At 47.8% G+C, this 20,055-nt stretch overlaps 1 protein-coding gene across 5 annotated transcripts in view; it reads right to left on the bottom strand.

Moving 5' to 3' along the window:
* Window positions 1-20,055, bottom strand: part of ZFX (zinc finger protein X-linked) — a 318,074-nt gene that overhangs the window by 37,199 nt on the left and 260,820 nt on the right. For 3 of the 5 annotated variants that reach the window (XM_069637285.1, XM_069637287.1, XM_069637289.1), the window contains one exon: window positions 17,303-17,437. The exons of the other annotated variants lie outside the window; for them this stretch is intronic. In XM_069637285.1, the coding sequence (XP_069493386.1) occupies window positions 17,303-17,437 (135 nt within the window). The remainder of the gene's footprint in view (window positions 1-17,302; window positions 17,438-20,055) is intronic. 5 annotated transcript variants of the gene reach the window in all.

The raw sequence follows: 20,055 nt of genomic DNA, 5'->3' as shown, positions 1-20,055 counted from the left end.
CGTCACCAACGGAATTGGTCCCCAGGCGGATCTGTAAACAGGAAGGAGGGCAGGTAGGGTTAATCGGGAGCAGGGGAGTAGGAGAGTGGGAGAGGTGGTGTGCTGTTGGCATCTTCAGCTCGGTATACACCGGGTGCTGGGCTTTGGTGCATGTATCGAATAGAGCGAGACCTCATGTGCTGTAGGTGCTGTTTATGTGTTGTTGATGCGATGTGGTGAAGTGAATGCAGATTGCTGGGAGAAAAATGGTTGTGTGAGTTTTGTGTGGGTTGAGTATGCAGAAAATTGAGGGTTGGGATTAGAGTGGTCTGTATCCTGATTCTGGTACTTCTGGTTCCGTTTGAGCTTTATTCCTGTGGGTGGGCCGTCTCGTTGTGGTGGTGCTGTGCGGATCCAGCTGTAACATAGTGAATGTTGTATGGAGTGATGGGTGTGTCTGAAGCTTTTCTTCGGGTGTAGAGCTAGGTTGGTACTATCTATTCTCTTGTTGTCTAATGTAACACTGGTCAGTTGAAGCTTTGAAAGGTTCAGGGTCAGAGTGCTGTTGATGAGGCGTCCTAGTGCATCAGTCTTGGTCGGCCTGCGTATTTAGTTGTTAGTTTCCCTCTATCATGACTATCTGTCAGTTAGTTCTTTCGTTTCCGTGGGGTGATTTCCTTAGGGCTATTTAGTTGTAGTTTGCGTGTGATGGCGCATTGTGCTTCTCGCTGTGGCTTGATGAGTATTGTGTAATGTGGGCGCCTATTCCGTTTCTCACCCTTAGGATGTGAGCTAATGGTAAGGGTTTCCTATTCCCTTGCTGTCTGCCGAGAATAGGTCTGTTGAGAATGGCTATAGTTTAGGGTCAGGGTCCTATTGTACCCACAACATACCAGTCACTAGGAAGGCTCCAGCCAGTCTGGCCTGGACTTCCCCATAATACCATATTTGGTTCTTCCACTCAACAGCCAGTCAGGGGAAGGGACAGTGTCAGGGCTTCCCAGGACTTTGGGAAAACAAGTTAACAGGTAATAGAAACCAAGAGGCCATTTTGTCTCCTATCAGGAATTCCTGATCACTGATTCCTATGGCAGTGCATGGGTATCCCAAAATGGAGGATACTCAGAGCACCTGTCAAATTCAGCATGGAGATGCCACAAGTCCATAACCTGCTCTGAGGGCTACACACAGGTGCCCAAAAACATACACTAGGGTTACAGGGTTGTACCCCCTACCCCAGGGGTGCCAAGGGTCTCTGTTCACCACAACTAAAAAGAGGATTGGCAGCCCTACCAGGAGTCCCACATGGACTCCTGTGCAGAAAACAACACAGAACACACATAAGGGAGTACAGGACAAGGACATGGAGGCCCTGTCCCTCCAATGCAATACAGTGTTTGTCCATGAAGTCCACGAAACAGGACATTCTCCCTAAAATCTTATTAAACTGTTTTTGGTGTAAAATGGCATGGGGGCGGGAAGCTCGAAATGACAGGTCTGGGAGGGAGTGACACCCTTTACAGTGGTGTCTTTATGGCGCATAGTCCCAAGGAGGGTCTCTATGGGGTTAGAAAAGTATCTAGGTGTCCTTTGCGGTCAAGGGCATCAAAATGTTGTGTTTTTTCAGCGACATTGCTTTAAGTAGTGAAGAACTGACGGGTTACTTAATTATTGGTGGTATTTTCGGCATTTTCGTTGGAGACACCTGTTCTTCGTCACGCAAAAGGAGGGCCTTTTTATATGCGGTGTCTGAACCGACCTTCACTTTCGGTTTTTAGGAAATGCCATGAGGCGAAAGCATGCACGATGGGCCAGAGGACAGTGAGGAACCTGAGACTTTATCCCCGGTCACCGCATGGGCCTCGACGGTGTCGCTGTGAGTCGGCCGTGGGGTATGTCCTTAGTGTGTTTGCATTTGTGTGCCTTGGCCGCTGGGTGTCTTCTCCATCAATAGATGAAAGGAGAGGATGAGATAAACATTCTCTAAAAGAGGTCAGTATAAAGAACCTCCCCCCTCTCTCCCAACTCTAATGGGCTGAAGCCCGAAGAGGCCGTAAAGGTCACATCTGGTTGTCGATCGATCTGTTGGCGATGTTCGTCAGGAGCCGTTGAGTGGTTGAGCAGTCGTGCGGCAAGGCCAAAAAGGAAAGGAAGCAAGTCTACAAGTACAACTTTAGTTAATCAAAGGCATCAGCCTGGAAGAGAACTCTGCATTTGCGACCGACTTCGATGGCGGAAAAAAAACAATCTGAGGGACCTCGACGCGTGAAGGACCATGGGCACAGTACACATCACACGAGGGATAGTAATATTGAACATGCCCTGTCGACGTCTGTTTTTGAGTTTCGAAAACAAATCTTGTAATACTCTGCCACTTCCACTAGATGTCAGACTATGCAGAGCATGTGATCTAAGCAGATCCACAAGCTCCAGAAGGGAATAGTTTCTTACCTGTAACTCCATTTCTCCAGCATTGGTCTCTTTCATGGATTCACATGCTTAGAATATTCCCCGTCGTCAGGCTGGGAATCCTCGGTAAGTTATATAGACATTTTCCATAGGAAAAATTCTGACACTTTTGTGTCCTATCTATGTCGTTTTGGGCCACGCACGCCGGCGCCACTAGGACGTAGGGGTGTATATATAGCTTCGCCCCCGTGGCTCTCTCAGATTTCAGCCCCCAAAATAGTATGGGGGGGATCTCTGGTTTGCATGCTCAGGGGAGGCCGGAGGGCGCATGTGAATCCATGAAAGATACCAATGCTGGAGAAATGGAGTTACAGGTAAGAAACTATTCCCTTCTCCAGCATTGGATCTTTCATGGATTCACACGCTTAGAATAGATTGTATTGCAGTATCCCCCAACATTGGAGGCGTGTATGCAAACCAACATCACAACAAGCACAGTGCCCACTTACTATGGCACCCCATTACATTATAGCATGTTCACTGAAAAAGACACACTTTAAAGCATAGTTGCCGAAGGATGCAACCCCACTTGGGGCTTACCTTACTGGAACAGGTGACATAGTACTGCCCGCCCCATCTGTGTATCTTCAGCATGTTGCTGTGCGAGACAGTAATGTTGGGTAAATGTATGTGGTACCGACCAGGAAGCTGCCTGGCAGATATCCCCCAGCGGAATTCCGGACCACAAAGCCATCGACGACGATGTAGATCTTGTCGAATGGGCCCTTGGACGCTTTTCTAGCGGCTTTCCGGCCTTGGAATGACAATAAGAAATGGCCGAAGACACCCATCTGGATAGTCCTTGTTTTGAAATCGCTTTACCCCTAGCTGCAGGACCATAAGCTACGAAGAGTTGTCTCGTGTCTCTGAAGCTTTGAGTGCGATGGAGATAACATTTCAAAGCTCTTTTCACGTCCAATGTATGGAGAGTCTTCTCTGCCACTGAAGACGGTGTTGGAAAGAATGTAGGCAACACTATAGCAGTGTGTTTATGGAACACAGAAGGTACTTTAGGTATGAAGTGCGGGTTAGTGGTCAGCACGACTTTATTACTGAAAAACCTCAAAAACGGAGGGTCGATCACTAGAGCTTGTATTTCCGACAGGCGACGAGCAGAAGTAATGGCCACCAGGAAAGCCAATTTCCAAGACAAAAATGTTAATGATGTCGATGACATTGGTTCAAAAGGGGGTTTCATCAGGGCTGCCAGGACCAGGTTCAGACTCCAGATCGGAAGAAACTTCTTCTTGGGAGGAAAGGTTCGAAACAACCCTTTAAGGAAGTGTTTAACTAGGCGGTCACTGAACAGTGGAGTGGAATGTCTCTTCCGGGTAAATCTCGAGATGGCAGCTAGCTGCACCTTCATGGATGAGACAGATAACCCTTTATTTGCCAGGAGCAGCAAGTATGGTAGGAGTTGTTCCGGTGTGATCGCCCGCGGGACCAGACCTGGTTGACCTGCGCACCATATGCAGAACCTTTTCCATTTGTATGTGTATGAAGTGTTCGTGGAAGGTGCCCTTGCGGCTTGCAAAATACGACGGCAATCCGCTGGAATCGCTAACGCGCCAAACTCGGCGAAATCAGGAGCCAGGCCGTCAGACCGAGGTTGTCCGGGTCGTGATGCCAAACGGTCCCTTTCTCCTGAGACAGAAGGTTGGGGATCTTCTGGAACCTCATTGGTTCTGCCGCTGAGAGGTGAAGTAGATCGGAGAACCACACTTGTCTGGCCCAATACGGGGCCACCAGGATGTCAAGGATATCTGTGGATCCATTGCAGAATCCGACGGATGAGAGTGAATGGGGGGGAAGGCATATAGAAAGTTGCCCGTCCACGGGAAGGAGAACGCGTCCCCTAGCGAGTCTTGTTGTGGCCACCTGCTCACGTATTGGGAGCATTTCTTGTTGTCTCTCGTCGCAAAGAGATCGAGGGCCGGATGACCCCATTCTGCGAAGACACGGCGCAGTTGCTGATCGTTCAGTTCCCATTCGTGTAGACAATTCATCTCTCTGCTGAGAGCGTCTGCTTGCACATTTTTCCCTCCTGGTAAGTGGAACGCCAACAGATGTATGTCGTGTTGTAGGGCCCAATGCCAGATCTCCTGGGCTTCCGTCGACAGGCTCCTGGAGCGAGTTCCTCCCTGCTTCCCTAGATAAAACATGGTTGTCGTGTTGTCTGTCATAATTCTCACCACTGAGCCCTTTATCTGTGGCAGAAAGGATTTTAGGGCCCAACGCACCGCCCTCAACTCTAGCAGGTTGATGTGGAGGGAGGACCCTTCCGATGAACAACGACCCTGAACCTGTAAGGAGTCTAGACGCGCTCCCCACCCAGTTAGAGAAGCATCTGTGACCACTGTCTTCTGGAACACAGGCTCCACTAAGGGCATTCCCTTCGTTAGGTGTATGGAGATTCTACACCATTGAAGCGCCTGCACGAGCTGGCCGTTGATGGTCAACTTGTCCGACCAGCGTCCTCGACTCTGTGCCCATCGATCCGCCAAGAATTCCTGAAGAGGCCTCATGAAGAGGCGACAGTTGTCTATCAAGGGTATGCAGGACGACATGGTCCCCAGCAGAGACATGTACCTTCGTACTGACACTCTGGGGTCGACCTCCCATTCCGATGCCTTTTGTTGCAGTCTGTGAATCCTTTCGAGGGATGGCTTCACCAGTCTCGACTGTGTGTGGAACTCCGCCCCCAAAAAGACCAAGGTCCTTGAAGGCTTTAACGAGGACTTGTCGAAGTTCACTGCGAAGCCCAAACGTTGCAGGAGGGACAGGGTGGCATCCAGGCTTTCTTGTGCCCTTTCTGGAGACAGCCCCCTCACTAGCCAATCGTCCAAATAAGGGTACACATGGTGACCTTCCTTTCTTAACCAGGCTGCTATTGGGGCCAGACATTTGGTGAACGTCCTGGGGGAAGATTTTAGGCCGAACGGGAGGACTTTGAACTGATAGTGGGTTCGTCCAATGACGAACCGCAGAAATCTTTTGTGCCGTCGACGCATCGGGATATGGAAGTATGCGTCATGAAGGTCTAGCGACGACAAATAATCTCCGGGTTGTATCGACCGGATCACCTCCTGAAGCGTCAGCATTTTGAATTTTAAATTCTTGAGCAGTTTGTTGAGCGCTCGTAGGTCCAGAATGGGACGCCATTTTCCATTTGGTTTCTTGACGACAAAGTACCGGGAGTACACTCCCTGTCCTTTTTCTGCCACCGGGACCAGTTCTATAGCCCCTTTCTGCAGCATAAGCGCCACCTCCTGTAGTAGTATTTGAAGGTGGGGCTGGGCCGAGAACACCGGTGGAATGTGTGGTGGCTTGCCTTTGAACTGTAGAGAATGTCCCAGATGAATCGTGTCCAAAACCCATCGGTCTGTTATGCGCTCCGACTCGTCGATGCGACAAGACTCTCGGCTCCCCAGGACGCCCTGAAGCACGTCATTGTTGGCTCTTGGTTTGTTTATCTTTCGTCGACGAAGGGTAGGCACCCCGCCGTCTGGAGGTTTGGTAATCTCTGCCTCTACGAGAAGATTGGGCTGCACGCCTGTAGCCTTGGGACGAGTAGGAGGGTCTGCTGAAACCTCGGTCTCTGGATGAACCAAACCAGGAGTTACCAGAGGCCCCTCTGAAAGGACGAAAGGAACGAAAATTCCTACCACTCTGGAGGGCTCCGAGTGACCGTGCCGTGTCAGTATCCTCTTTCATGCCCTTCAAGGCCTCATCAACTTTTTCACCGAACAGTTGCTCACCTTCACACGGCATATCCAAGACTTTATATTGCACCTCCGGTCTGAACGTAGTGCACTTGAGCCAGGCTTGTCTACGTAGAACTACGCCATTATTGATTTGCTTAAAACCGGTCTCGGCTAGGTCGACGGCAATGTTTATAGCATGGTTGGAGGCCTCCTCTCCTTCCCGCACTAGCAACATTGCGGACTTTCTATGTTCCTCGGGCAAATGCTCCAAGATAGGAGCCAGTCGGTGCCACATTTCCCTGTCATACCTAGACATAATCGCCAAGGAGTTGGCTGCTTTAACTGTAGTCGTGCCGACGGACAGCACCTTCTTGCCGAAAGCGTCCTGCCTCCTGGCCTCGTTGTCTGGAGGGGTCGTGCATTTATGTTGAGACCTGGCCTTTCTCGCCACCGCCGCCGATACCACCGACTCCGGCGAAGGTTGAGACGTCAGGCACTTGGGAGTTGATTCCGGAGCCTTGAACTTCTTCTCCAACTGGCCTTTCACTGCCGGTTCAGAGAACGGGTGCTGCATGGTCTTCAGGCCCTCTTGCCAGACATGATCCAAAATCGGGATGGCGAATATGGATTTCCTTCTCTTGCCCATATGATCAAAAAGAAAACAATCCTTTTTCTCCTCTTCAGGGACTAGGCCAAACTCTGAACACGCCTTACTCATCATGGCATGGAATGGACCCACGTCGTCAGGTGGCGATGGCTGTGCTGGGCGTCTCTGAGCTTCCATTTCCGCTTCAGAGTCCCAAGTTGGGTCCCTTGAGGGGGATAATGAAATGTCTGAACCTGATCCCTCATGGTCAGAGTCCTGCAGTTCCCCTTCTTCTTGCAGGTTAGGGCAATCTTCTGGCGCGTGGGAAGCGGCCGTAATCCTGGTCGCCGAGCGAGGAGCCGGGCCCGGCTCGTCGACGAATGGCGTAGACTGTCTCTGTGTCGGGGCCCCAGGCTGGGGTATTTGTGTGTCCAAACGCTGTAATAGTTTTTGTAGCGTATTTAGCACCTCCAAGGACAGAACGCCTGGGGGTTCAGTAATGACGAGGAAGTAGGGATGGAACCCACACCCAAGAGCGACATCGCGCTGGTTGGCTGCAGACCCAGATCGATTGGGTGCGCGACTGTGTCGCGTTCCTCGTCAGCCGACGAGATGGAGAAAGTCGCCTCTGGTTGAAGCAGGGCCTCCGGCGGGACGGGATCGAAAACCTCCGGTTGCCATCCCATCGACGGGACCACCGTCAACGATATGCTTCCTACTGCCGCAGCCTGACACGTAGGAGGAGCCGCCGATGATGCAGAAGTCGATGAGCGGGTCGTCGGCGAAGCCAGTGGCCTAGGGCCTTGAGGTGTTCCCGCCGCTTTTGGGGCTGACTTGCTGGCCGCGGCCTCTCGACTCAAGGTAGACTTATGACGGTCTCCTGAGGAGGATTTAGATGGATCTTTTCTCTCCTTTTTAGATGAGGAGGAGGAAGATGACGCCTTGTGTGAAGAGGAGGAGGCCTCCGAATATTTCTCCGAGGGTCGTTTTTCGGCCGACTCCGAGGTTCATTTTTCGGCAGCACGTGCCTTCTTCGTCGGGGGTTCCGACTTAGTTTTTGAGGCCGTGGAGCCCACCTCCGATGCCGGGTACGCACCCGCTCCGTCATTGAGCCAATCAACCAGGTGTCTTTTTCGATCTTTGAGGGTTTTCTGGTAGAAACCCTGACAGATTTCACAAGTGTCCGCTGTGTGGGGATGATGAAGGCAGTAAATGCAGTCCATATGACCATCCCCTTCGTACACCTTCTTAAGGCCGCACGTAGCACACGGACGAAACAACGCCTTTCCAGACATTCTCTTAAGAAGAACAAACAGTCGCAGAAGTAGAAAGAACAACCTAACAAAATAGCAGATACGCGAGGTAATCCCACCACTTTGGAAGACGGTTGAATCTGAGAGAGCCACGGGGGCGGAGCTATATATACCCCTACGTCCCAGTGGCGCCGGCGTGCGCGGCCCAAAACGACGTAGATAGGACACAAAAGTGTCCGAATTTTTCCTATGGAAAATGTCTATATAACTTACCGAGGATTCCCAGCCTGACGACGGGGAATATTCTAAGCATGTGAATCCATGAAAGATCCAATGCTGGAGAAATAAGGTTATTTTACTCACCTGTGAATTGGTTGTGCACCAAAGGTAATGCTGTTGGTTTCACTTCACTATTCCTGTTAGGATAATGTATGAGTGTCCCCAACTGGGTCTTGCTTCCCCAGTCCAGAAAAAGTCTGCGAGTCTTGGAATAAGTGTTCCACTGTTTTGAAAAGTATATTGTCGTGTTGATCTTACTATGTGTGCTAGTTTGTAAACTAGTTTATTACTAGTTTGTAGTTTACTAGTTTGTATGCAGTACCCTCTGGCACCACTACGCAGTACCCTCTGGGACCACTACACACAACTAGGAATACAGATGTAAGCAAAACCAACCTTTGGTATAAGTCTGTACCACACAGTTTTTGGTAGCGAGCTGAGCAGCCAGGCTTATCTGAAGACGGAATGTGAGCTTGTAAGGGTGTTACACAAAGGTCTACAATGACAAGTATTCAGATAGACACTTCTACTCAAGGTTTCTTGGTAAAATACTTCTTAATTTATTACACAATCATTTATAAAGCATTCACTAAATGAGGCAACCACTATCACAAAAATTAAACTACAATACTGATTACTAAGCAGTTGAGCTCCCTTGAAGTTGGAGTCAAATAGCATTGAAGTAGGAGCAAAAAGGCATAAATTAATAAAGCGAATATTACAGTTACTTTAAAACAGTGCAAATAATTTGAGTTCATCAGAGGAGTTGAAGAACAAGATGAAGCTGAAGACTTCTGTTCCTGGCAGTTCCTGCAGATCTCGCTGTTCCTGAGCCTCAGTCGTGGGGACAAGAGGGAGGACGTCGGGGACTCCTGCACGGGGACGGATCACAAAGCTGGCAAATTGGTAAATCTTCGATTCCGGTTGCTGTTCTACAAGCACACAAGCTGGTGTCCTTCTCCCTGGTTAATCCTAACCAGCTCTGAGAATGGTATCTAGGTGGCTTACGAGTTGATTGGTCCTACCAACTCAAAAGGAAGAAGTCGTTCTTGAAGGGGCTTCTCTGTCGAGATGAACTTGGCGATTCGGGCCTGCAGCAGGGCTCCACCGGGCAAACAAACGGTCCAGTAGTTGCAGCAGCCGTCCTCTTCCAGCTCGTCTTCGGTTCTTTCATTCCAGTGGTCGACTCTGCCTTCCAAGCCAAGAGACTCGCCTTTTAAACAGTTTTCTCCCATTCATTCCAGCCTAGCTGCCACTCACCCAGTAGGGTGGCTGTCTTTGCCAGACAGTCAGCCAATCACGCCACAGTGCATTTGGGTCTCCTAGGAGACTAAGCACAAGGAGTTTCAGGCATCACCCTCACCCCAGACACTCAGATGCCAGAGGCGGTCTTCAGTCCTGAAGCCCGCCAAAGGCATAGAAACAAAGGGACCAAACCTAGTTTGGCGCACAGAGACAAACACTAGAAGGACCTTTCCAAAAAGAAATGGCGAAAAAAGAAGACCGGGACCCGTTTAAACAAAGGGGGCTTAGGCGCCATCTTGAAAAACATGGCACCCGCGATTTTTAGCTACCGGTGTTCGCGTCAGGAAAAATCATGGTAGTTTGTTGTAAAACCACTACCACCAGCCATTTCAATAGGAAAGGGTAGAATTGGACTGCTACATGAGTTTCTAGACACAGTGGATAATAGGTAACCCCTCCAGCGCTCTATTGTAAGATAGTGTGTGCGGGGTCTAGGAATTTAAAAAGACTAGTAAAGTCAATTTAACTTTACATTCTCTGGGAAACAGTAGTTTATCCCAGAGAAGGTATTTAAACTTTGGGACAGCCTAAAAAGCTTCCCTGTGTCACTGCACTGAGGGTGCGGTGTAACCCACATGAAAAAATGATGCCTATGGAGTTATCTTAAAACACCAGGATCAAAGAACACAACAGTAAAACACACATCAAAATACACAAGAGAGTGGGGAAAAAGGCTCACACTCGCTCCAGGTAAAAAAAACCAAGTCCTCAAAATCCAGCTGGGGGTCTCTAAGGTGAAGGGAATTAGCACATTTATGAGAATTCTCCCTAACACTATGTGATTTCTTGCTGAGCGTCATGGTACAACTGATAGGGTCTACTACCCTGGTATTACAGAAAGTAATCTAAAAGTAACTGTTGGTTTTGACTCCCCTAGAACTAGTGTTAGGTGTTCCAAATTGCTTTGGTCTGTTTATCTTCGAGCACAGTGTTGTGCGTTTCTATAATGTGTTTATATGATCTTTGATATTACTTATTTGCCCAAAGATTTATCTGGGCCTACTTGTATTTTTACTTTTACAATACATAGTGTCAGTGTTTCTTTGGACCATTTGTATTACAATTTCATTGTACTGATTCAACAGCCCTCTCTCCCTCCTAAGATAAGCCTGGCTGCTCGGTCTACGCTACCCTGAACTCAGGTGGTACACTTAAGAGTTGAGTCTTGTACTGCCTGAGTAGAATGGTTTTACTAAGCCCTTAGTGGGACTTCAGAAAAACTGTCCTGACACTCTGGACACGGATTTCTTGCTTCTGTAGGGTCCTCTGTATGCCCATGAACATCTGGCCCAATTCGGACTTTGGAGGACCATGCACTCACAAGTGGTCGAGGTATCCCGGGTATTGGGCTTCTGCAGCCTTGGAAAATTGGGCATAATAGAGTTTGTCTTGAGGCTGGTTGGTCCCACCAGCCTAAGGGAGGAAGTCGCCCTTTACGGGTCTTCCCTGTCGATTCGAAAACTGGCACTTTGTGGTCAAGGAGGGTGCTGCTGGCATCTTCTCTCATCTTCTGCTTCGAATGTTGTCCTCCAGTGGTCGACTTTGTCAATCACCCAGCAGGGTGGCTGTCCTCCAGGACAGCAGGCGGCCAAATGGAAATGGTTTCAATCAGGCACACCTAGAGACAAAGAAGTTTCGGGGCCCTCCATCACTTCCTGCATTTCCAGACGCACTGTAGCCTGGTGGGTTCCAGGGCTGAAGCCTGCCAAAGGCAAATCACACAAAGGACTCAAACCTGATGCCAACAACAGAATAAAAGCCCAGAATAAACGAACAAGAAATGGTGAAAAAAGAACACAGGGGACATTTTGAGAAAATGGTCACCCTGGGGTGCAGTACTGCAGCTGAGGTATCAGCCTGTAGATACATGTCACAAGGTAGAAAAAAGGAAACCACGGCCACCAGCCATTCAAGTGAGTTAGTGTAACAAAATGTTACACAAGGAATGGGTTAAAGGAATTACTACATAAACCCAAAGCACTCCACATAGGGTGGCGTGTGCTGGACCCATAAAATAAAGGTAACTAAGACAGTGTCATCTTACTATTCTTGGAAAGTTCACCCAAGAAAATGTAGTTAAACATTAAGAGAAGTTCAAGGGACTTCTCAGTGGCACTATACAAAAGGTGCTGTGTGTTACAATGCAAAAGCAGATGCCTGTGGCGTTTACCACACTCCATAAAACAGTAAGGAACATAGAAAATCATAATCAGGAAAACACACGAGTGAGTGAGAAAAAGGTCCCACTCACACAGGAGTAAAAAATAAAAAATCCCAGAGTCCAGCAAAAGAGCTGGGGGTCTCTAAGGTTAAAGGGAATTGGTACAGAAATGAAAAATCTCCCTAACACCTTGTGAGAACTACAGTTCCCAAGGGTAAAACGGATCTTTGGCTCCCTTTTACATTGTATTAGGTGAGACCAGCACCCCCACCTTATGTGGAGTGCCGGGGGATACTGGGTATCCCCTTTCTCATTCTAAATGTAACATTTATGTTACAAGGCCAAACGTACCTTTAATGGCTGGTGGCAGTGAACCTTTTAATTAATTTGGTGCACGTTTACCGTGTGCTGTTTCCACAGCCCCGGTAAAGGCATCCATGGGCGCTCATTTTACCAAAATGGCCCGGTCTTTTTTTGCCACTTCAGTGTTCCTTGTCCTTTCTTGTTCCTTCCCCTGACCTCCAGGGGGGGGAAATTCCTGTGTGTTAACTTAATCTACGGCGGAAGTCCTGTGGACTCTCCGCAAAGTCTATAGAGAGTCTGTGAAGGCAGGAAGGGAGGGAGGAGTCCAACTCTTTGTCTTCCAGCCTGACTGAGAGAATCCAGTTCAAACTGGGCGGCTGGCTGTCCTGAAATGACTACCCCACGCCCCGCAACCCCTACCCCCAGGTTTGAATGATGCATGGCTGTTTGATTGGTTGGGTTCCTGCATAAAAGTCTGATCCTGAAAGCTGAAGAGAAAGTCAACCACATGAAATGAAACCGAGGAGGATGAAGAAGAAAACGTGGCTGAGACGATTTCCAGAGACCGGAGAGTCTGCTATTACCCTTCCTTCCAATCTACCTGGGGACTCTGGTGACTCCGACCCAGAGACTGGTGAGACGCATTAGACTCAAGAAGACCTGCATTCTGAGCCATCCCACATCAAGCTGCGACCTTGTTGGGCAGCAATACCCAGATACCCTGGGACCTCGAGCCATTGTGCGGTGCACAATCTTCCCAATTCCGAATCTTGCTGAAATTTTTTGGGCATCCTGTTGGACCTCCTGTTAGGAAAGATTGTAAGCAGTACCCTTTGGGTGCACTACAACAACCCTGACCTCCTGGCAATGGGAACCCAACCTTTGGTATAAGTCTGTACTACAAGGGTTGGTAGCGTGATGAGCAGCCAGGCTTATCTCAAGCAGGGTCAATGTGAGCTGTAGTGGGGTTACACAAGATTCACAGTGACAAGTATTCAAATAAACTCTTACACACAAGGTTTCTTGAATACACAATTATTAATTTATTTATCAGTCAGGTACAGTAAGCCTTCTTCAGAAGGGGGCAATATAATAGTAACACTCCAATATACGTCACAAAATGCACACTCTTATTTCTAAATCAGTACGTACCCTTTTGGGATGTCCTACATACACAAACTACACCCTCAGGTGACTTCAATAACTAGGGTGCTGGCTGGGGACATATCACTGCTGCATTTAGAATGTTCTTAGACTGTCAAAAGGAAAAGGTTATTAGAACAAACAAGAGACCACAAATATTATCAAGCAGGCAAATACTTTGGGATCCTCCAATAAAAGTCATTCAGTGAAACAGGCCAAGCCAAAGTCAATGGGCAAACGTCTGTATGGGCTGAAGCACTTGCAGGTAAGAAAAGTCTTTGCACAATGTTTTAGAAGTCTTTGAAGCAAAAGAAGAATCAATGTAGGATCACAAGCTGTTTAGACTTATGAGGGGTAGAAGATGCAAGCAACTCTACCACAAGAGGTAAGTTCTCTCAGACTTTTACAGTACCTTTATATTGAAAAAAAAGGGCAGCAGATGACTTCTGTTCCTGAGCAGCTCTGCAGATCTCACTGTTCCTGGGCCTCAGTCGTGGGGACAAGAGGACTTCTGCTGACTCCTGCACTGCAATGGGATGGTCACTGCTCGCAACTGGCAAACTTTAAACAAGTGGCTGTTCGGTGTTTCAGCTCCTCGCGTCTACCGCAAATAGCAACACCGCGGTTCCTGGCTGTCGAGATGGGCTTTCCTTGCTTCTGGGGTCCCGCACTTTGTTGAGGGGGCTCAGGCTCGGTCAGTGCTGCTCCTGGGAGTCCCGGAGTATCTTTCTGGAGCTCTTGGCCAGCTTAAAAGCAACACACCCAAATTGGTGTTCCTCTCCCTGGCTATTCCGTTTCCAGAAGCAACTCTGTGGAAATTCAACCAGCTCTGAGAGGATGTCCAGGTGGCTTACTTTGGAGTTGATTGGTCCCACCAACTCAAAAGGGAGAAGTCCTTGCAGGAGCTTCTCTGTCGATCCAAATTTGGAGTTTCAGCACAGCAGCAGGGCTTCAGCGGGCAAACCAACGGTCCGGGAGTTGCAGCAGGCATCTCTTCCAAGTTCTTCTTCGGATTCCTTCGTCCAGTGGTCGACTCTGCCTCCCAAGCCAAAAAGCCTTGCCTTTTATGCAGCTTGCTCCCATTCTTTCCAGCCTAGCTGTCAGTCACCCAGCAGGGTGGCTATCCTTGCGGGACAGTAAGCCGGCCACTCACCACAAAGTGCATTTGGGTCTCCTAGGAGACTAAGCACAGGGGGTTTCGGGCACCTCTCTCACTTTCTGCTCCCGCCAGACACCTTGGAGCCAGAGGCGGGTTTCACTCGTGAAGCCTGCCAAACACAAAGCGAACAAATTGACCAAACTTGGTTTGGCACGCAGAGTAAATCTCAAGAAGGACCTTTTCACAAAGAAATTGATGAAAAAGAAGACCACGGCCATTTTGACGAAAATGGCACCCATGGGTGCTTTACCGTGACTGCGAACGCAACCCACTGTAAAATCCCATAATGGTAGTAAAACGTAAACCAGTGCCAGCAGCCATTCACAGTGAGGAAAGGGTATAAAAATGTTACATGAGAAGCTAGACAAAAGGTATACTAGGTAACTCCTCCAGCACCCTATTACTGCTCTAGGAAACAGTAGTTTATCCCAGTGAAGGTATTTAAACCTTTGGGAAATCTGAAAGACTTCCCTGCGTCACTGCACTGAAGGTGGTGTGTGACATAATGTAAAATATGATGCCTATGGAGTTTGTCAGACTCCATAACCAAAGAGAAACAGTGTACAAAATCACATTAAAATACATGAGAGTGGGAAAAAAAGGGTCTCACGCTCTCCAGGTAAAAAACAGCAAGTCCTCAAAATCTAGCAAAGTTGCTGGCAGTCTCTAAGGTAGAGAGAATTGGCTAATTTCTGAGAATTCTCACCAACACCTCCAAAGGTGTGAATCGAGTCCGAAAAGTTCCCTCATCAGAGTACTGGACCTTGCAAACGACAAGAATACGACCAGAGATATGCAGTCTTCTTCCTAGCTCATGAAAGGGTGCCAAAACCACAGAGCCGCATCCAGCAGTGAGGAGACTCTTGGTTGGAGCATTCTCCAGTGATCCCTGCTGCAAAGTTCCTTCCAAAGTGTTAGGGAGATATCATTTTTATGCTTCATCCCCTCTCCTCGTGAGACCCCCAGCACTATTTGCTGGACTTCTGGGCTTTTTTCTTTCAAACCTGAATGAGTGAAGCCTTTTTCCACTCATTCATTCTTGTGGGCCCTGTCTTTTGGAACTCTATTCTTTGTATTCTACCTGCACTGTGGAGTCTGTCATATCCATAGCTCTTAAAGGCATCTGCGTTTTCACTACTGCAGCACACTGCTCCTTATGGGCAGTGTTGCTGGGGACCCTTAGTCCTTTTTCTGTATCCTCAAGTAACTACAGTTCTTGAGGATAGAGAGATACTAAGTATCTCTCCCAAAACTCTATAGTATGAGAGACTGGCACACACCACCTTCAGTGAAGTGCCAAAGGGATACCTAGTATCCACCCTCACTCTAGTCCTGGGACTTTTTAGTCACATAGACAATCTCCTAGTTATGGCTGGTGGCAGTGGACGTGTTCTACCAACTATTGTGTCATTTTAATAGCGCAGGCTATGTCCATAGCCTCAGTAGTGCGCAATAGGGGCACCCAAGTACCAACTTGGGGCCTCCCTTCTTTTCACGCCATTACTAGCGTGATTGTTCTTTGTTAGCCCTTGTTTTACCATTCTCGCCAGTGTGTATGTTTTGCCTTTGGCGGGAACCCTTGGGTATCCCTGCCTATGCTCCAAAGGGTCTGGGCAGGCAGGAAGTGGGGGAGGAGTCATCCACCCTGTCTTTTGTCTGCCACAGTGCTTGAATAGGAGCAGCCCCTACAGGGGATCTGGCTGTCCTGACTGGACAGCCAAACGCCCCTTTCTATAAAATGCTGGAACTGTATAAAAGGAGAGGCTTCTGGAGTGAAAAGCTGAAGTAACCGAAGAAGACGACGACCAGGGATGCCTGCAGACCTTTTGCAACACAGTGAAGCGATCACTGCTGAAATGACCCCATTTTCTGTGCGACAGACAAACTCCGAAGAGGACGACTCCTTCCCTTTGACTGATGGGAATAGTCCTAAAACAAACTTTGAATTGAGCCATCCCCCAAGGTCCTAAGAGCTGCGGAAGCCCAATACCAGGAGACCTTCTGTCCATTTGAAGTGCATCATTGTGGAAAGGCCGAAACCGTCCAAATCTTTGCTGAGCCCTTAAGGACACGCCAGAGATCTGATCCAACTTGCCCAGACCCCCTCATCAGAGCGTGGGGGTTCCATGTGATAATTTCCTCGCAAAAATGTCACCATGCAAAAAGTTTGCCGAAAAATTGCAGTTTTTTGCTGAGACATTATTACATGAACAATGCTTTTTTTGTTCTTCTCGGGTAGCGTGGTGTCCTTTGAAGTATATTCTAAAGTATTCCGAAGTGTTCTAGTGTAAAGATATGAGGTATTTAAAGTGATTCTGGTGTAAATATAATATAATGTTTTATATAAATAAGTCTAAATTGAAGTGTAAATGCTTCTTTGATGTACATGTCTGGGTTCAGTGTACTTACCTATGGCTCACATCTTCCTTTTAAGATAAGCCTGAATGCTCTGCCACTCTACCAACATCCTGAGTTAGTACAGACTGATAATAACATCCCGAGTTAGTACAGACTGATAATAAGAGTTGGGGATCTACAAACCACTGGGATAGCTTACTAAAGTCTTACTGTCAGTAGGACTTTATGAAAACTCCCCTAACAAGATTAACAGCTCTTTTGGGAAAACAGTACATATTTGACATTGAGGCCCTCTCAAACAGGCCACTGGCGTCTCTATTTCCACTTTTATTTCAGAAATTAGAATGATGTGGACCACCATGTGTATTTTGTAATAAAAACTAGTCAAGAGTTAGGAATTAAACATTGTACAATGAAAGAAAACATTATTTGTCTCCATTTCTTTCAGTTTCTTTTGTACAATTTGGACATTTCCGTTCAAAAATAAATAAATAACCTGATTTTGGATGCAAACGTTGCAACGCTAACCCCATACTTATGTCTATCAAATATATCTTTAAATATTATTTAACCCAAACCCAGTTTTAAAATTCTAAAACATACCATATGCTGCAGCCCAAGCTACAGGCATAAATGTTTTATTAGAATCGTTATCCATCTGCTGTTCATGAATCGCAGCTGCATCCTCCTCTCCAACAATAACTTCCATGTAAACCTCGTCAGCAATTTCCGTGACGTCTAAGAAGAAATGGAAACATTAATTGGTAATCAAACACTTCCTATGCTAGTTCCATTAAAACTACACACTCCTCAATGCAATGTGGTATTTATACTGAATATTCAATACCACTTTTATGCAAGAAGTATTTTAAAGTAGCATAAAAATAATATGTGAGCACTAGAGGTAACACTCAGAGGGTCCTAAAAAATCTCAACGCACAAGTGGAGCCAGAACTAAGAGGACTACTCTGGATCGGCTGTCCATCTCAGCAGATATCACACAGTTTTCACCTTCAGAATCCACAGACCTCTGAACAAATGTAGATCTCATACCTTGAGGCACACATACCTTGAGACACACATACAAATATGATTCGATGTTGCTCCCATTGTACTGTATTGTATTTGTTATTTATATGATAGGATAGGTTTTTTATAATGTGCTTAATACCCAGGGTTTGAACCTGTGATGCTCCGTCTCGTCTTGCTTCCAAGGTGAGCATGTTGCTGCTGAGCTATCCTCCCAAGACTACAGCACCCTTTCCCCATTTGTATGGCCTCAATGGGCATTGTGGTTGTAACACCCTTGGTGACCAGTCCATATGTGGGAGGTTCTAAGAGTTAAATTAAAGATGCATGTGTGCCTTTTGCCATAGCATGTTGGTGCTGGACTGCCCATGTGGGCATGACAAGGACCGATATGCAAATGGATATTTCCCATCTGTGAAAGGTACAGTGAGCAAAAAGTGTTGGCTGCGAACTCTCAAAGTGGGGAAAAACCACATAACAGGTTATCATGCCATGTTCATTCTGGAGAAGGGCGCCTGCTACCTTTTTTAAAAATGTGTTGCCAGGTTAGGACATCGGTGGCTGGCTAGGCACCAGTAAGCAGCCCACAGGTCAGGCATGTGGGCAGGTGCCGTTGGTGGTTTAGGATAGACCGATAGTGCTGGAGAATCGATGTGTGCCCAGCTAGACTGAAATTTGTAAGCTGACCTTGTCAAGAGGGGGTAGAAACCCCACACAGCTTGGCGCAGGAGGCCTACCACAGAGAGATCCAGAGGTAGATGGGGACAGTTGAGAGGGCCCAAATTCCTGTACCACCACCCTCGTGTCTGACTGTCTGTATGCAGACTGCGGTTATCTCAAGCCTTCCTCCAAAATCAGATACTTTCCAGTAATTTTCAGTTGCTTTTAGAGACCCAGCATCCGAGCCAGAATGCTAGAAAAACCATCGAGATGTAAACCTAGAGAAGAGAACTGAATTTTCACCAGACCACAACAGTGATTAAACAACCACAGAGAAGGAAGATGAGACAATGATGCAGATGCTCACCGTGATGGAAAGAGGGAAATCTGCATGGAGAGACGGCCTCCCTATGTTGCAGACAAGAGGACCTTGTGGAGCTGCCAAGCAACACAAACAAGTCTGCCTGTGAGAAACCTGAAGGAGTCTCACTTACTAGTCCCAGGGGATCTGCCATCTAGGTGGCCAGGACACGCCCATCGCTATTGGGGGCGGACCAGTGCGTGAGGATCACCTGGATGGGGGTCGAGTGGGAGGCTGACGGGTGAGACGCAGTATCCCCTTCCTTCTAAAACCTTTTCCCTATCATACCCTGTAAGATATTTTGAAGCTCTACCCCGCCTCCTTTTCGGATACAAGCACTTTCTTACACCGTAATAGACAATGGACTGACACCAGAGCTGTTTACCAGACATGTCCCAACACAAGGCTCAGGCAGAGTCAGGCAACTGACAATAACCACGCACACCGGACGGCCCTTTATCTTCCACACAGGGACAAAAGGCCGAGCACGAGAGCACACTTCGAGCAAGGCCGAACTCACAAGGAGACCGCTACACCAAACCAGCAGTTCAAACGGAGGAGAAAAGCAGCGAGATTTGGAAGGACGACAAAGAGGGAACTGCCCTTGCCCTTTTCAACTCAGACCCGTGAAGCCTCCGAAAAGGGAATTACGAGACCGGGAAGTGCACCTGGCATGTGGAGTGACCAATGTTAATGGTGCAGAGAGGCCGCCCACATTGGTAACACAGGCAGGGAGGCACGCTGGCTACAGTAGTACCGTTCTCGACTCCAGAAGCAAGCCAAGCCAGCGGACCCGACACAAACGGTGAGTCAGTAGAAGCTGATAACGAACCGAATAGTCTAGAGCCCAAGGTTGCAAGCAGCAACATTAGATGAACGCAAGAACTTGAGAACAAAGAACTTGTGTGTGTTTGAACTTTTGGGGGAAGCCCAGTGAAGGGCCAGCTGCAGAGTGATCAGGTGCTGCAGCGGTGCTCATTTGAAGGACTCTTGCTGGCCTCATTTGCGTTGAAACACAAGTACCAGAAGGCCCTAGGAAAAGGTGGCGTGAGGTGTCAGAGTGGTCCTACAAGGGTCATGTCAAATCCCTTGTACACTCGAAAGTCTCTGACCCATTGCCAAGAGAAAACTAAGGGAAGTGAATTCTGCATCGTGATAAAATAAAGTGAACTCTATATTTGGCAAGTGTGAACCTGAGAGAGGGATGCCGACAGAAAGCTAGGAAAAGGGAATACACACTTTTTGTTGAGATTAAGCAAGTCATGAACTGTAATAGAAAATCATGAAACTGTGTTAAAGGTTCTTT

Source organism: Ambystoma mexicanum, chromosome 7p (genome assembly GCF_040938575.1).
Source record: "Ambystoma mexicanum isolate Mex_15411 chromosome 7p, UKY_AmexF1_1, whole genome shotgun sequence".
Classification (NCBI taxonomy): Eukaryota; Metazoa; Chordata; class Amphibia; order Caudata; family Ambystomatidae; genus Ambystoma; species Ambystoma mexicanum.
The sequence above is the reverse complement of the archived record's forward strand: the minus strand, read 5'-3'. Positions and strand labels throughout refer to the sequence as shown.